Genomic DNA, 16453 nt, shown 5'->3' on the forward strand with positions numbered 1-16453 from the left:
TATCCAAAATCAGTCCATTCTTCCAGAGGTTTCTCCACATGAGCTGGTCAAGTGGGCAGCAGGCAATGATATTGCAGCTTTAGCTATCATCGAAATTCTTTCACAGTTGCCAGATACCAAGTTCCACTGGAACTTCGGCCTGTCCTACAAGAATATGCAGACGTCTTTGAGGATCTGAAGAAACTACCAACCCCTAGGCTCCACGACCATCGCATTCCCTTGTTGCCCAACCAACCTCCAGTAAACTCCAGACCATATCAGTATTCTCCTTTACATAAGGACGAAATCGAAAAACAAGTTAAGGAACTTCTGCAGACTGGTCTGATTGTGCACAGTACTAGTCCCTTTGCTTCTCCAGTGCTTCTCGTTCAAAAGAAAGATGGTACCTGGTGATTCTGTGTTGATTATCGGAAGTTGAATGCCATAATAGTGAAAACAGGTTTCCTATCCCAGTGATTGATGAAATTCTCGATGAACTAGCTGACACCAAATTCTTTACTATGTTGGACATGAGATCTAGGTACCATCAAGTCCGCATGTGGCCTGAAGATGAACCCAAAACAGCTTTTAAGACGCACCATGGTCATTTTCAATTCCGCGTCATGCCATTTTGAGAGGGAAATAGGTGTACCTTTTCCTAAATGATTTTGGTGGTTGAAATGCCCAACATAAATAATTGAACTAACTAGTTTGCTCTAGATTATAAGTTCTACAGGTGCCAAAGGTTCAACTCAAACCAATAAAAAGTCCAAGAAAGGGTTCAAATAATAAGAGCAAAAGACAATCAAAGGTTGTCCTGGTCTGGCGCACCGGACTGTCCGGTGTGCCACCGGACAGTGTCCGGTGCACCAGGGAGATCAACTCCAAACTTGCCACCTTCGGGAATTCTGGGAGCCACTCCGTTATAATTCACTAGACTGTCCGGTGTAGCACCGAACTGTCCGGTGTGCCAAGCAGAGTAACGGCTACAGCGCCAACGGTCATCTGCAAAAGGTGAACATTATTCCTTTATGTCTTCTATTGAGCCATACAGGGTAGAAGATGCATTAAGGGATTCGGATTGGGCGTTGGCGATGCAAGAGGAGCTCAACAACTTCACGAGGAATGAGGTATGGCATCTAGTTCCACGTCCTAACCAAAATGTTGTAGGAACCAAGTGGGTCTTCCACAACAAACAAGATGAGCATGGTGTGGTGACAAGGAACAAAGCCCGACTTGTGGCCAAGGGATACTCATAAGTCGAAGGCTTGGATTTCGGTGAAACCTATGCACCCGTAGCTAGGCTTGAGTCAATTCGTATATTACTTGCCTATGCTACTTACAATGGCTTTAAGCTTTACCAAATGGACGTGAAAAGTGTCTTCCTCAATGGACCAATCAAGGAAGAGGTCTATGTTGAGCAACCTCCCGGCTTTGAAGATAGTGAGTACCCTAACCATGTCTATAAACTCTCTAAGGCGCTTTATGGGCTCAAGCAAGCCCCAAGAGCATGGTATGAATGCCTAAGAGATTTTCTTATCGCTAATGGCTTCAAAGTCGGAAAAACCGATCCTACTCTCTTTACTAAAACAATTGCAAATGATTTGTTTGTATGCCAAATTATGTTGATGATATCATATTTGGGTCTACTAACAAATCTACTTGTGAAGAATTTAGTAGGATCATGGTTCAAAAATTCGAGATGTCTATGATGGGGGAGTTGAAGTATTTCTTAGGATTTCAAGTCAAGCAACTCCAAGAGGGCACCTTCATTAGCCAAACGAAGTACATTCAAGACATACTCACCAAGTTTGGAATGAAGGATGCCAAGCCCATCAAGACACCCATGGGAACCAATGGGCATCTCGACCTCGACACGGGAGGTAAATCCGTAGATCAAAAGGTATACCGGTCGATGATAGGATCTTTACTCTATTTATGTGCATCTCGACCGGACATTATGCTTTCCGTATGCATGTGTGCAAGATTCCAACCCGATCCTAAGGAAGTTCACATTAGGGCCGTGAAACGAATCTTGAGATATTTAGTTCATACTCCTAAGTTTGGCCTTTGGTACCCCACGAGATCCACATTTGATTTAATTGGATATTCAGATACTGATTGGGCAGGGTGTAAGATTGATAGAAAGAGCACATCAGGGACTTGCCAGTTCTTGGGAAGATCTCTGGTGTCTTGGGCTTCAAAGAAACAAAATTCTGTAGCTCTTTCTACCGCCGAAGCCGAGTATATTGCCGCAGGCCATTGTTGCGCGCAATTGCTTTAGATGAGGCAAACCCTTAGGGACTATGGTTACAAATTAACCAAAGTCCCTCTCCTATGTGAATATGTGATAATGAGAGTGCAATCCGCATGGCGGATAATCCCGTTGAGCACAGCCACACTAAACACATAGCCATTCGGTATCACTTTTTGAGGGATCACCAACAACGGGGGGATATCGAGATTGCATATGTTAGCATCAAAGAACAACTAGCCGATATCTTTACCAAGCCATTAGATGAGAAAACTTTTACCAAACTTAGGCATGAGCTAAACATTCTTGATTCTAGGAATTTTGATTGATGTTTTGCACACATAGCTCATTTATACCTTTAATTATATCTCTTTCATTTGCTATGACTAATGTGGTCTTCAAGTGTATTTTATGCTAAGTCATAGATTGAAAGGGAAATGGAGTCTTCGGTGAAGACAAGACTTCCACTCCACTCTATCAAATTATTCATCCTTCGCTGTCGCTCTACACTGCTCTCCAATTTGGTATAATCTTTACTCCTATATTATTTACCAAAGGGGGAGAAAGTTTGAAAAAGGGCTTATATTTCAATCACAAGTATCCGTTTTTGTCGATTCATGCCAAAGGGGGAGAAAGTATTAGCCCAAAGCAAAAGGATCGCACCACCACCAATTTCAAAAATTTGTAGTCTTTCAAATTGTATTAAAGAAAATTTTCAATTGGTATCTTATTTTTGATATAATTTCAAATTGGAATGACCCCTTTCAAAATTAATATCTAAAACCCTCTTGAACACTAAGAGGAGAATTTTTTTGAGGGGGAGTTTTGTTTAGTCAAAGGAAAAGCTTTTGAAACAGGGGGAGAAAATTTCAAATCTTGAAAATGCTTCTTGAAATCTTATTCATTTTTCTTTGACCAATTTCAAAAAGACTTTGAAAGGAATTTCCAAAAGAGTTTGCAAAAACAAAACAAGTGGTGCAAGCGTGGTCCAAAATGTTAAATATGAAGAAAGCATTCATGCATATCTTATGAAATGTATATTGGTTTAATTCCAAGTAACCTTTGCACTTACATTATGCAAACTAGTTCAATTCTGCACTTATATATTTGCTTTGGTTTGTGTTGGCATCAATCACCAAAAAGGGGGAGATTGAAAGGGAAATAGGCTTACACCTTTTCCTAAATGATTTTGGTGGTTGAAATGCCCAACACAAAAAATTGAACTAACTAATTTGCTCTAGATTATAAGTTCTACAGGTGCCAAAGGTTCAACTCAAACCAATAAAAAGTCCAAGAAAGGGTTCAAATAATAAGAGCAAAAGACAACCGAAGGCTGCCCTGGTCTGGCGCACCGGACAGTGTCCGGTGCACCAGGGAGATCAACTCCAAACTTGCCACCTTCGGGAATTCTGGGAGCCACTCCGCTATAATTCACCGGACTGTCCGGTGTGCCAAGCAGAGTAACGGCTACAGCGCCAACGGTCGTCTGCAAAAGGTGAACAGTGAGCTACAGTGCGCGGACTGCGCGCGCAGAAGTCAGAGCAGGCGCAGATGGCGCACCGGACAGTGAACATGACCTGTCCGGTGGCCCACATGTCAGAAGCTCCAACGGTCGAACCCTAACGGTTGGGTGACGTGGCTGGCACACCGAATAGTGTCCGGTGGTGCACCGGACTGTCCGGTGCGCCATACGACAGCAGCCTTCCCCAACAGCCATTTTGGTGGTTGGGGCTATAAATACCCCCAACCACCACACTTCAATGCATCCAAGTTTTCAGCCAACACATTCAATACAAGAGCTAGTGCATTCAATACAAGACACAAATAGAGTGAATCAAAATCTCTCCAAGTCCCAATTCCACTCAAAGCAATAGTGACTAGAAGAGAGAGTTTTGTCGTGTTTATTTGAGCTCTTGTGCTTGGATCGCTCTTCTTCTTCATCTATTCTTGTTTCCAAGTTCTTTGTAATCAAAGCAAGAGACACCAATTGTGTGGTGGTCCTTGCGGGGACTAACTGTCCCAATTGATTGAGAAGAGAAGCTCACTCGGTCTAAGTGATCGTTTGAGAGAGGGAAAGGGTTGAAAGAGACCCGGTCTTTGTGACCACCTCAACGGGGAGTAGGTTTGCAAGAACCGAACCTCGGTAAAACAAATCACCGTGTCATCCGCTCTTATTCGCTCGTGATTTGTTTTCGCCCTCTCTTTCGGACTCGATTATATTTCTAACGCTAACCCCGACTTGTAGTTGTGCTTAAAGTTTATAAATTTCAGATTTGCCTTTTCACCCCCCCTCTAGGAGACTTTCACATTTGGACTCACCAACGCCTCGGCTACGTTCCAATGTCATATGAATACCATACTCGAGCCATTCCTTTGGAAGTTCATGCTGGTTTTCTTGGATGATATCCTCATTTACAGTTGCTCTATGCAGCACCATATTTCTCATTTGCAGCGAGTGTTGGCTCAACTCAGACTGCATCAGCTATATATGAAAGTGAGTAAATGCTCCTTTGGCCAAACTTCTTTGCATTATTTGGGCCACATTATCTCTCAGGAGGGCGTTGCTACTGACCCAGCAAAAACAGATGCGATGTTACAGTGGCCCATTCCCCCCATAGTTACTGAACTCCGGGGTTTTTTGGGACTCACCGGTTACTATCACAAATTCATCAAACATTATGGTCTTATAGCTCGACCCCTGACTGGTTTGCTTCGTACTAAACACTTTGTATGGACCCCAACAGCTCAACAAGCCTTTAATCAATTGAAACAGGCAATGGTCACTGCCCCAGTGTTGGCTATTCCAGATTTTTCACAACCCTTTATTGTGGAAACTGATGCAAGTGATATCGGCATTGGCACTGTACTAATTCAGCGAGACCAACCAATGGCTTTTCTCAGTAAAGCACTTGGGCCCCAACATCAAAAACTTTCAATTTATGAGAAGGAATTCCTAGCGCTTATCATGGCGGTGGAAAGATGGCGCACATATCTCCAACGATAGGAGTTTATCATACGAACTGACCATCAAAGCCTCTCATACCTCACTAAGCAACATATTCATTCAAACATGCAGAGAAAGGTCATGACTCGTCTGATGGGTCTACAATTCAAAGTAGTCTATCGCAAGGGCAAAGAGAACATTGTGGCTGATTCCCTGTCCCGGGTGGGGCACCTTTGCAGCACTACAACAGTGTCTCATGTCCAACCAGTTTGGCTGCAAGAGCTTTTGAACAGCTACAATACGGACCTAGCAGCACAGGACTTACTTGCTAAACTGGCCCTCCATTCTCTGGATGAGGAAGGATTTTCTTTATCCCAGGGTATCATTCGATACAACAACAAGATTTGGGTGGCCAATAATTCAGCGTTGCAAACCAAATTGATCAACAGTTTTCACTCAACTGCGGTTGGGGGTCATTCAGGTTCTAAAGGGACTTATCATCGCATCAGCCAGTTGTTTTACTGGAAAGGTCTCAAAAGTGTTGTGGAGGATTTTGTGCGTCAATGCTCGGTATGCCAACACGCCAAACACAGTAACACTCATCCAGCTGGTCTTTTGCATCCATTGCCCATTCCTGCTGGCGCATGGCAAGACATCACTATGGACTTCGTCGAAGGGCTGCCATCATCTGAGGGTTATAATTGCATACTCGTGGTCGTGGACAGGCACACTAAGTACGCACATTTCATTCCATTGAAACATCCATTCACAGCACAGCTAGTGGCGCGGGCTGTTCTAGACAATGTGGTCAGGCTCCATGGTTTTCCCAAGACCATTGTTTCAGATCGCGACCGCATTTTTCTCAGCGCATTTTGGAAAGAACTGTTTGCTTTATTTGGCACTGGTTTACTTTGGAGCACAACCTATCACCCTCAAACCGACGGCCAATCGGAGCGCGTCAACCAATGTCTTGAAATGTACTTGCGATGTGCAGTTCATGACAATCCCAAGCGTTGGAAGCACTGCATTTCCTTGGCTGAAATATGGTACAATACATGTCTTCATTCTTCCCTGGGTTGTTCTCCCTTCAAGGCATTGTATGGCTATGAGCCTGACATCGGTTTTTCCATTGCTCCTATACAAGACACTCCAACTGAAGCTCTCACTTGGGTCACTGAAAGGGATTCTCATATGCAACAACTGAAGGACAATCTTGCTAGAGCTCAAAACAGAATGAAGCAGCTCGCCGATCGCCATCGTGTGGATCGCCAATTCCAAGTTGGAGAACAAGTACTCCTAAAGTTAGAACCATATGCCCAGAGTTCAGTGGTGAATCGACCATACCCCAAACTAGCATTCAATTTTTTCGGCCCATTTGAAGTGCTTCAGCGAGTTGGTTCTGCAGCTTATCGCCTTAAATTACCTGATGGCTGCCTCATCCATCCAGTCTTCCATGTCAGTCAACTGAAACCCTTCACACCAAATTGCATGCCAGTTTTTGCAGATCCCAAAATGCTGCTGGATTTCAGTACCACTGATCTTCAACCTGAGCGGGTTCTGGAGCGTCGTCTGGTGAGGAAAGGCTCTAAGGCTGTCCCATAGGTGCTGGTGAAATGGACTCACCTTCCAGTGGACTCGACGACCTGGGAAGACTGGTATGTTCTACAGGCCAGGTTTCCTTCGTTCGTTGCTTGTGGACTAGCAACCGCTGCAGGGGGAAAGCTCTCGCGGCCGGTGTGCCGGACGCGCCTCAATGACTGAAGCCGAAGTGTCTAAGCCTGGGTTATTGGCCTAAGTATGCCAGATGTCATGGAGTCTGTAATCAGGGCACCGCCTGTGGGCCCAGTCGTCAGTGCCTAAGTGCAGAGTATGTAATAAGCGAGACTTGGGAACTTGAGAGACAAGAAAGAAAAGAAACAGAAACTTGCCGCCGGAACCTTTCCTGGCGAGCGCCCACCTCTCCCTCGTTCGTTTGAGTACGCACCTCACGCCATCGAAGATCCTCGGTGGCCACGGGGCACAACATAATCGAAGCGCGCAAGTCTTTGGACTTGATGGCATAATCTTTGAATTCGTGCGGAAGTGCGGATAGGAGGCGACCATGGCAGCAGTTCGAGATCTAGCGACGACGAAGAAAATTAGGGCAAGAGTGCTCTGTGGAAGATGAAGCATTAGAGGTAATGAGCGCTGGAAGGCAAGAATGCAAACGGATGTATGTTTTATGCATATTTTAGAGATGATTAGTTGGACAAATTGTTGTTTAACTATTTCATGGCTTTAATTATCGGTAATGTGCCACTCATAATTGTATTTTAATCCCATTGATTCTAGTTTTTTTGTGTGACATCAAAGTGACAATACCCAAGTTTTAAATATTTGTGCCGCTACACTGTTGTGAGGCCGCCACATGAATACATGATATATAATACTATCCCGTTCTCGAATATTTGTCGCCCGCGAGTTCATTTTTAAACTAAACAGTAACAAATAAAAAAGAATAGAGTGAGATGGGTCTTATGGAAACCGTTCATTTTTTATTATTAGAAAAAGGCAAGAAATAGGACCCCAAAAAAATCTCTCCATAGGGGGTGATTCGTATTCGAATCAATGTATCATCGTATGGTGCCGCGCATCTCTTGACGGCCGATCAACGATTGTGTGTGAGGTGATGTCGACACTATGGTGCGGAGGGCCCCACACGGAGACCTGAAACACTTGACTGGAGTCGGTCGACTGGTCAAGCAGTGCTGGAGTGGGCAAAACAAAGCAAGGCGAAAGTTGCAAGGAAAGGGTATCGTCGGGAACCCCCTCGTGTTTCTTCCTCCCCTCGCTTGTTTTATTCCCTGAGGCTATCCGCAACCGTTACCTCTAAATTTTTTCCCTTATATCACTTTTCCCCCCTATTTTCTCCCCTATTTTTTCATCTCCCGCAGCGGTTCCCCCTAAATACTCCCCCTATACCCCACTACCACTATAAAATATCATTTTCTATACCAACTATCAATTTTTTATCTACTAACAATTACTCGTGGACCCACAGCACAGTGTTTAGGGTGATGAACAGTGACACGCTAAATCTGGGGGGAGAGAGAAGGGGACCGACACGTATGGGGCGCTGTAGGGGGCACCGCTGCGGCTATAGGGTGCCCCCTACGCGCCGCATGCAAGGGGAGGGGGCTGCGTAGGGGGTTGCGCTGCGGTTAGTCTGAGACCAGACACGGCCATGTCGTGTTTGGGTGTGCAGTGCAGTGCAGGGAGGGATTTCAGATCTGGCAGGGGGGGGGGGGGGGGGGGGGCGGTGGTCAGCAGAGAAAGACGTTGGCGCCTGCAGACCTGCAAACGCCAGTCCAGTCCAGCCCTCTCCTCTCTTCGTTTTTCCCCTGCCATTCCACGTCAGCAACTATCGGGGTATTTTGGGCACTCGGACCCGGCCGACCACATTTTTTATTAACAAGTTCAAGCATCTCGATCTATATGGTTTGGAAGTTCATGGACCTAGATCTCCATGACAAGTTCAGGGCAGCCAGCATGCGACGCTGCACACGCACACTACTGTATAGTACTTAGTACTTACTATATAGATAATACACAGGCCGCGTTAAAACAGCAAGCTCGGCTAACAAGAGATTTAATTTCCTCAAACCTTTTCAATCCACTCCTAACCGAATAACCCATTAGGCTTTGATATGGTCGCAATGATGCCCTTCGGTGCAGCTCCAAGATCTTGTGTGTCAAAGGGTATGCTGGGATCTACACTGCTGTAATAGCTTTCACTGAACTTGTTTGAAGGAAACTTAGAAACCGATGCAGCATGGTTACCTTCTCCTTTGCAGTAAGGTCATCAACAAAAAACGGATTTATTGGATATGAACCCTCTTGCTTCTCCAGCTACATTTGAACACAACACCGGAACTTTGTTTAGACTACTGTCAGGATAGTAAGTTAGAACACATGTTTTTGCATATGCTCCACATTGCCTCCCACTTTTTTTTGTTGACATGCCATATCTGCATGGTTTGGACGTAAAGCAAGGTTAGTTATACGCATCTTTGCCGAACTGCAACTACCGTATGCGATAAGAATACGCAGAACATCAGAAGGGAAGAACAATGCCTTTCGAAGCCTACAAGCATAGAGATTTAATAAGGTGAGGAAATCTTTGACAGTGCAAATGCTATCCCTACTCAAACGCATGTGGAAAGAACCTTCCTTGCCAATTTTCTCCAGGCGCCAGACTCCATCTTCGAGAAACGGTGGGTGGTGCTTCTTGTACACTGGCCAATAGGATGTAATCAAGTAAATTGTGCCATTTTAGAAGTATTCAGGGCAATGGAGAAATAGCATGTCTCATCAGTCAATTAGAGAGGTAGATCAGTAGGGTATCAAAACCCCTCACTTAAGCAACCATAGTACAAAAATAAATCTAGAGAGAGAGAGAAAATGAAACCAGCCTACAATCTCAACCTTCAGAACTACATTCACCCTCCAGAACTACAATCTCAACCTTTATCTGGAACTCCTTGCCGGGCACTACACTTTGTCTTGACAAAGGGCAGCTAGAGCAACGGTTATACTCAAGGAGTTAGGAGCCCTCTCTCCTTCGATCTTGAACACAATATGACAAATTAAATTATATATGCTACAACGTCACAAAGGGAATGGAAGGTCATCGCAGCACATCATTGCAGAACGGTTCACAAGCCCAAGCCCATAAACTATCTTAAAGATTGTTCACAGCATGATGATAGGAATAAAGGTTCTTAACACAAATGGTTCACAACATGACAAATGATGCTCAACACAAATAAAATATAACTGAAACATGCTTCAACCAGTCCAATCCCTGCACCACTTCTTCAACCAAGCCATTCTCCCTGCATCTGTAGTCATTTTGATGAAGACATAACGGTAGTATCTTTCTGCAAAGATCCTAGTGGCTACATAGAACTCCTCTGTCTCCTCAGTTGCTCCACATTCTTTGGCCAGTTCGAAACATTTATCTATCTCCTTATTCTCTTTTTCCTGTTCTAACTTCTTATTTTTAGCTATGTGGTCTTCTTGTATCTGTTTGGCCACATCCAAGTCTTTGGAGTTTAAAGATTGTAGGGTGTCTATCAAAGCTTCGCATTCAATCATTGGACTTTTATGCTTCCTAGGAGGACTACTGGCTGTATCAGTATTGCTGCCAGTCCTCTTCTTACTACTGCTGCTCAATGGACTCCTAATATCTACTTCATCCTCCTCCTCACCCATGTCCAAATTACCATATGTTGGTTCCTCACTTTCTCCAGCAACATATGAAGTCCAAACATCAACTGTTGTTACACCGAACATCTCTGCTAGTTGGTCAATGTAAGAAGGCATGCCATATTTGAATTTTTTACACTCAGAGTACTTTCCCTGCAACATAAAACAAAAAGTTCATGACTAGCTAATTTTAGAATGGAATGTACATGAACAAAACCCCAGAAGCTAAGCAAATGAATACCTGTGTATAGTTTTCCCACCAACCATCATCTGCTATTATGCTTCCATTGTCTCCCCGACATAATCCAGGTTCACCATCGGCCCAATTGATCCACTGGTACATAGCCTCGCACTGGTTGTATCTATTTTCAAGTTGCTTTGGTGCATGGAAAAGGTTAGTGCATTCATAATACTTTTGAGCCATGACCTTGTAAGCTGTATTTTTCATGTGGCCATGAAGATAGTTTCCTTCCCTAATCTGTTCAACAACAAGATCACATAGTATCTGTGTATTTTCTTCGGTCCAATTGCCCTTGTCAAATTCTTCCTAAAATAGAGAGAGAGAGAGAGAGAGAGAGAAGTTGTTAAACCAAACAGGTACACAACAATGTTCATGAAGTATTAGTTTGGGAGGTAAAGAAGAACTTGCTGTTGTGATCTAGAAACCTAAAGCATGCTAATGCTAATTCTTATCCAACCTGCAGGTCTGGAGGGCTCCGATAAATTAAGGTGGTTGGACTGTGCCTGTGAAAAAAGTTGTTGTGGGCTTTAAGCTGTGGAAAAAGTTGTTGTGGGCTGTGAGCCGTGGAAAAGCTAAAAACTGTTTGGTGGAAACCACTAAAAGCCGCTAAAAGTTCTTCGATATATGTTTTCATAGTTCTACCTGTAAGCCACTAAAAGCAGGTCTTAGGGTGCTTTCAGTTTTGCACTGCGAAAAAGTCGGCTTTTACAAAAAAAAAAAACTGCTTTCTAGATCCAGCCTTTTAGTTTAGCTTTTAGCTTTTATGGGGCAAAAGTCAAAACCAAAAGACAAACCAAACGCACGCTAAGTTGGAAACAGTTGGGTTTACAACTTCTGAATAATAAGCCAACTGACTGAATGACCCAAAGTCAACATGAGAGTGTCATCAGGCCACAGAGATGTATCGGCAATGCAGTCAACAGCAGGGAAGAATTTAACTACGCAGAGGGCGCACATCATACCAACTATTGAACGAACTGTTACTAAATGATTCAAAGCACTGAAAGCGAGCAAAAAATGGGAGGTACATAGTGAAAGATAAAAAGAGGTCTCACCACTCTCCTGGCGAGGGGCTCGAGCGCAATGGTGTTCTGCATCACCTCCGTGTTGACACTGCAATGCAAGTGCAAGGGGAACAGTCCAAGCCACCACGGCATCGAATCAGAGAGCGACGTGCACGAATCGGCGCGACCCGATCCAGAGAGCGCGAGGGGAGGGCGAACTCACTCGCGAAGGGCGATCCTCTGCCGCTTCGGCTCGGCGGGGCGCTGGGGCAGGGAGAAGCACGATGTGCTCCCACTAGGCTCACCCCCTCCACCACCGCCGGCGCGCCGCGGGCCGGCGCTCGCCTGCGGCTGCCTCTTCCGGGACATCTCCGACCGTCACGCGCCACACCACGCCACGCCTCGATAGGGATGGATTCGGATATTTATTCGGATGTCAATTTTTTGTCTTCTTTCTTGATTGTGAACAAATAACATATAGAATTTGATATGTAAATTTATATTCTTGTTTTTAGCATTGAGGCTATTAATCTTTACAAAAAATAAACATTAAATTCGTTCTAGATATTTTTAAATAATTGATATAAAATTCGGATGTCTATCCGAATACGGATTCGGATGTTTTTTCATCTTTTTTGTTGTATGGAGAAAATAATGTACATAAAAAATTATACAAAAATTTATTTAAATACTTCATAATATTCTTCATAACATTGCCAAAAATTAGCTTTAATTTATATGTATATCTATGCTAAAATATTAGATTTGTGATACAATTCGGATGTTTTAGGAACATCCCTACGCCTCGATCGACAACTATGATTCATACCCACGAATATCGAATATTTATAGGTACGGGATAGGTTAAGTTTTATCTCGCTATCTATAGGTCTGTTTGGTTCAGCTTTTTTCTAACCAGCTTTTTCGAGAATCTGGCTGTAGGGAGAATCTGGCTGTGTAGAGAATCTGAGTATCATTAGAATTACGTGTGAAGGAAGATAAAATTATCCATGTGGCTCAGGATCTATAAAGTGACGCTATTGCGACGACTCAACCGATTATATGTTTATGTTGATTTTGAATGTTTTTTATCCAAACGAATTTTATAGAAGCTGGCTAAAAAATTGAGTGTTTGACAGTTCGCAGCAGCTTTTGATGGCCAAAAGCTGCGAAAAGCCAAAACAAACAGGCACTATATATCCGTTTGCCATCCCTATCGACAACCGCTATGGTTCGGCCCGCCCACACCGCGACTTTGGCCTAGCTCCGCGCTAGGCCTGGGCATTCGGTTCTTCGGTTCGGTTCGGTTCGGTTCCTCGGTTCTTGTAGAAATTCGGTTCTTCAAAAATTAGAACCGAAATAGCAAGATAAAGAAATCAGAACCGACTAGTTCGGTTCTCGGTTCTTCGGTTCGGTTCCTCGGTTCTAACCGAACTGTAACAGCCACTCTAAAATTATGAATAACGACAACTTTTGTGAGAAATTTCAGCAACATCTCCCCACAAACAACGACAAGTGCACAATGACTATAATTTTATAGATAATACATGGATGATTAGAGGTTCAACATAAGTCGATAACACAACATCCGAAGTTACAAACACATGTAACAAATTGAATCTAATACTTTTGGGTTTTTCGGTTCTTTCGGTTCTTTCGGTTCTTTGAAGTGCAGAACCGAAAATATCTCATTTATTTCGGTTCTCAAAAAACCAGAACCGAAATTCATAACGGTTCCTTCGGTTCGGTTAGTTCGGTTCCGGTTCTCGGTTATTTCGGTTCGGTTCCTCGGTTCCGGTTCTTTTTGCCCAGGCCTACTCCGCGCATGGCCCCCGCCCCGCACCCAGAAAATGACCTGAGGCTGCGCTGGTGGGCCATCGGGTGCGGTCCGGCACGACAGGCCCACGGAGGCAGGCCGGTTTTCTTTACCAGCCTACTAGTAGTGATTTTCCTTTGCTCCGTTCAAGACCGAGGGCGGATAGCAACAGTCGATGGCATCAGTGTGCATGCACTCGTAACAGGACAGGGGCGTAGCGATAAAGATGTCACTGATAGACATGACACATTCCCTCTTAGGCTAAGCAACACATGCAAGTGCAAAAAGGGTGTGTGCTGTCATCAAAGTGAGGATATAATTAACGAAAGACCCGGGCGTGAAACTGATACATACAACTGATGGAAGCAGTACAGCGATGGGGGGGGGGGGGGGGGGGGGGGTAAAGGGACAATGACTCCTCAATCATCGGGATTATTACAGCTGCTGACCGGCACAAGTCCTGCGAAGGTATACGTGGATATCTGTCGAAACAACACCCACAGCAACGCACGTGGAATTGTAAAGATTCCAGCAGCGAGATCTGCTCTTGCCTCCAAAACTACACCGGTTCCATTCAGACTTTAGCGGCACCTTATCAAGCACAGATGCAAGAAATATCGTCACAATCAATCAATCAAGAGATGACCTTGAGATATGAATCTAGGATTACGCTACTCCCTCCGTTTGTTCCAAATTGTATCATTGCATGCCATTCTGGCTTTTCTAGATACATAACATAACAATAGCTATGTATCTTAAAAAGGCAGAACGACTAACAGTTTGGAATTGTAACGGATGGGAATGGGCATCAGAGCTATGATTAACATTCATCAGAATACAAGAACCAATAAACTTGAAATCCAATAGACTGTGAGAGCTACACAGCACCAGGAAGGAGACAAAGAAACCAGTGCATTGCTTGATTATCTATGTTCCAACAAACACAAAAGTATCAAATCTACAGGTGCAATCAATAAGAAATTCTTGCTACATAAGGTGCAGGTCAGGTAGAGCTGCTGCCATATAAACACACAAAAAAGACAGTAATATTCAAATCGGATCAATCGATTGTTCATGGATTATCACCTCTATATCTGATCAACTGTTCCGAGGACAATTGAGAAACTTGTGTCACTCTAGACTCTGACTGAGTCACTTGTCTGCAGTCTACTACAGCAAAAAAACTTGATTTGTGACAGAACACTTGATGTGCTGACATTCTCAACCAAAGCACATGAACAATTAATCTAATAGTTTGCTGCAACACACCTATGCCATGGCAATACCACTAGTCAAGAAGGTACAGCCATATAGAACAAGAGATACATACTACCATAACTATTCCCATTTCATAGAAACAATAACCAACCCCACAGTTCACATGCCCATACCTAGATTCTTTATTTGTAGAAATGCCAGATTGCAAATTAATTGTGTGACCCAAGAAGAGATTATACTCTGAATCTTGATGCCAAATGCAGGACGCGTCACATGTTTGCAGTCATGTAACCTATGCACATTGTGTCTGACCCAACTCATCTAGGACTACACAAGTCCATGTATTATCTGCTTGTGAAGTGTGAATCATAAGCCAAGATGCAAAATTAATCAACAGAAGGAAACACTACATTCAGTCATTCACAGCAGCTAAATGCATATTGTGGGATCTAGTTTGACACTTTGGCTGATGATAAGCAATCTCACTGGGGAAGAAAGGGATGCCACAAAATCCTATGGACACTAAAGTCGGGGGGAGGGGGACACCGGACACAGGCGAGGTGGTCCATCATGTGTTCATCCCATGAATTTTAGTGGCATGCGGTTATACTAATAGCTTATAAGGAATGATGTGGTGGTGGATCAATCCATTCCATTCCACAAATCAAACAAAAAAGTTAGGAGTGGAAATATGATGTACTAACCCATTCGTCAACCAAGCAACAAGCATCCCATTAATCTACTAGCAACTGCAACAAATCTATATCATGGCAATACCACTACCCGACAAGGTGTAGCTAAAAGGGTGGCAGAGCCAGAGAGAACAAGAGATAGAAAGTTCCACAACCGTTGATGTTGCATAGAAAGAATAACCAACCCACAGTTCATATGCCCATGCCTAGATTGACTATTTGTAGAAACACCTGGCTGCAAATTAATATTATAACCCAAACATAGACATTATAATGTGAATCTTGATGCCAAATGCAGGTAGCAGCACATCTACGCAGTAACGTGATATATGGCATTTGGTTGAACCATTATCTTCTTGTGAGGCACAAATTTAGTCAAAACATAAGAACATACTACATTCAGGCACTCACAGCGGCTGAGTGCATACTGCGGGATCTAGTCGACTAACTGGCAAGCAGTCTCACCGGCGAAAAAAGGGACATCACAAACCCTAGGGACGGCGAAGGCCGGAGGAGAACATGGACGCTGTTGCCGGGGCCGGCCCCGCGGCGGCGTTGCTCACGGGGGAGGGAGCCTCGGCGGCGGTTGGGGGAGCAGTGGAGGAGAGTTCGCGGACGAGGGCGGCCAGGGCCTCGGGGTTGGCGCCGCGGTCGCAGAGCGCCATGAGCAGCGACAGGGTGTGGCGGTCGAGGCCGGTTTCGAGGATCTGGGACATCTGGAACGCCAGCTCCAGGGACTCCTTCGCCTGCCTCGCCGCTGCCGCCTCCTTTTCCGTCTCCATCTCCGGCGGCACCGTTGCTTCCAGCCTCTCATAGGTGGTGGCTCTGGCTGTCGTTTAATAAGTATTCAGACACCACAGTGAGGTTCAGAGTGGTTAACGTAAAATGATATTTAGAAGTCATAATGATTTATTAATTGTTGTTGAGTGTAGTAGAAAGTAAATAATCTTGTTGAAGTTCTTTCATTGTTAAGTGCCCGTGGCTGAGCCTGAATTTATATAAACTAACTCCGTTCTCAAATATATGTTGTATGCTACTTTATTTTTTAACTAAAATAC

At 44.2% G+C, this 16453-nt stretch overlaps 2 protein-coding genes across 2 annotated transcripts; both read right to left on the minus strand.

Annotated features, from left to right (window-relative positions):
• Window positions 1-9870: 9870 nt before the first annotated feature.
• Window positions 9871-12054, minus strand: LOC100278120 (uncharacterized). The gene is made up of 4 exons (NM_001373988.1): window positions 11893-12054; window positions 11721-11778; window positions 10666-10971; window positions 9871-10577 (listed from the first exon to the last, which is right to left on the minus strand). The coding sequence occupies exons 1-4, from the start codon at window positions 12036-12038 to the stop codon at window positions 10005-10007; spliced, it is 1083 nt and encodes a 360-aa protein (NP_001360917.1). The 5' UTR covers window positions 12039-12054; the 3' UTR covers window positions 9871-10004.
• A 1653-nt stretch (window positions 12055-13707) lies between these two features.
• On the minus strand, window positions 13708-16249 carry LOC103644263 (mitotic-spindle organizing protein 1A). Its single transcript, XM_020547030.3, has 2 exons — window positions 15861-16249; window positions 13708-14076 (listed from the first exon to the last, which is right to left on the minus strand). The coding sequence occupies exon 1, from the start codon at window positions 16175-16177 to the stop codon at window positions 15887-15889; it is 291 nt and encodes a 96-aa protein (XP_020402619.1). The 5' UTR covers window positions 16178-16249; the 3' UTR covers window positions 13708-14076; window positions 15861-15886.
• Between the last annotated feature and the right edge of the window lie 204 nt (window positions 16250-16453).

The sequence above is a fragment of the Zea mays genome, chromosome 1 (genome assembly GCF_902167145.1).
Source record: "Zea mays cultivar B73 chromosome 1, Zm-B73-REFERENCE-NAM-5.0, whole genome shotgun sequence".
NCBI lineage: Eukaryota > Viridiplantae > Streptophyta > Magnoliopsida > Poales > Poaceae > Zea > Zea mays.

Excerpts from the sequence above, each read along its gene's own strand:
- LOC100278120 (NM_001373988.1), bottom strand. The coding sequence starts at position 12,038 with ATGTCCCGGAAGAGGCAGCCGCAGGCGAGCGCCGGCCCGCGGCGCGCC. Across the intron at positions 11,779-11,892 it reads CAGAGGATCGCCCTTCGCGA|TGTCAACACGGAGGTGATGC; the intron begins GTGAGTTCGCCC and ends CTTGCATTGCAG. Across the intron at positions 10,972-11,720 it reads AGCCCCTCGCCAGGAGAGTG|GAAGAATTTGACAAGGGCAA; the intron begins GTGAGACCTCTT and ends TCTCTATTTTAG.
- LOC103644263 (XM_020547030.3), bottom strand. The coding sequence starts at position 16,177 with ATGGAGACGGAAAAGGAGGCGGCAGCGGCGAGGCAGGCGAAGGAGTCC.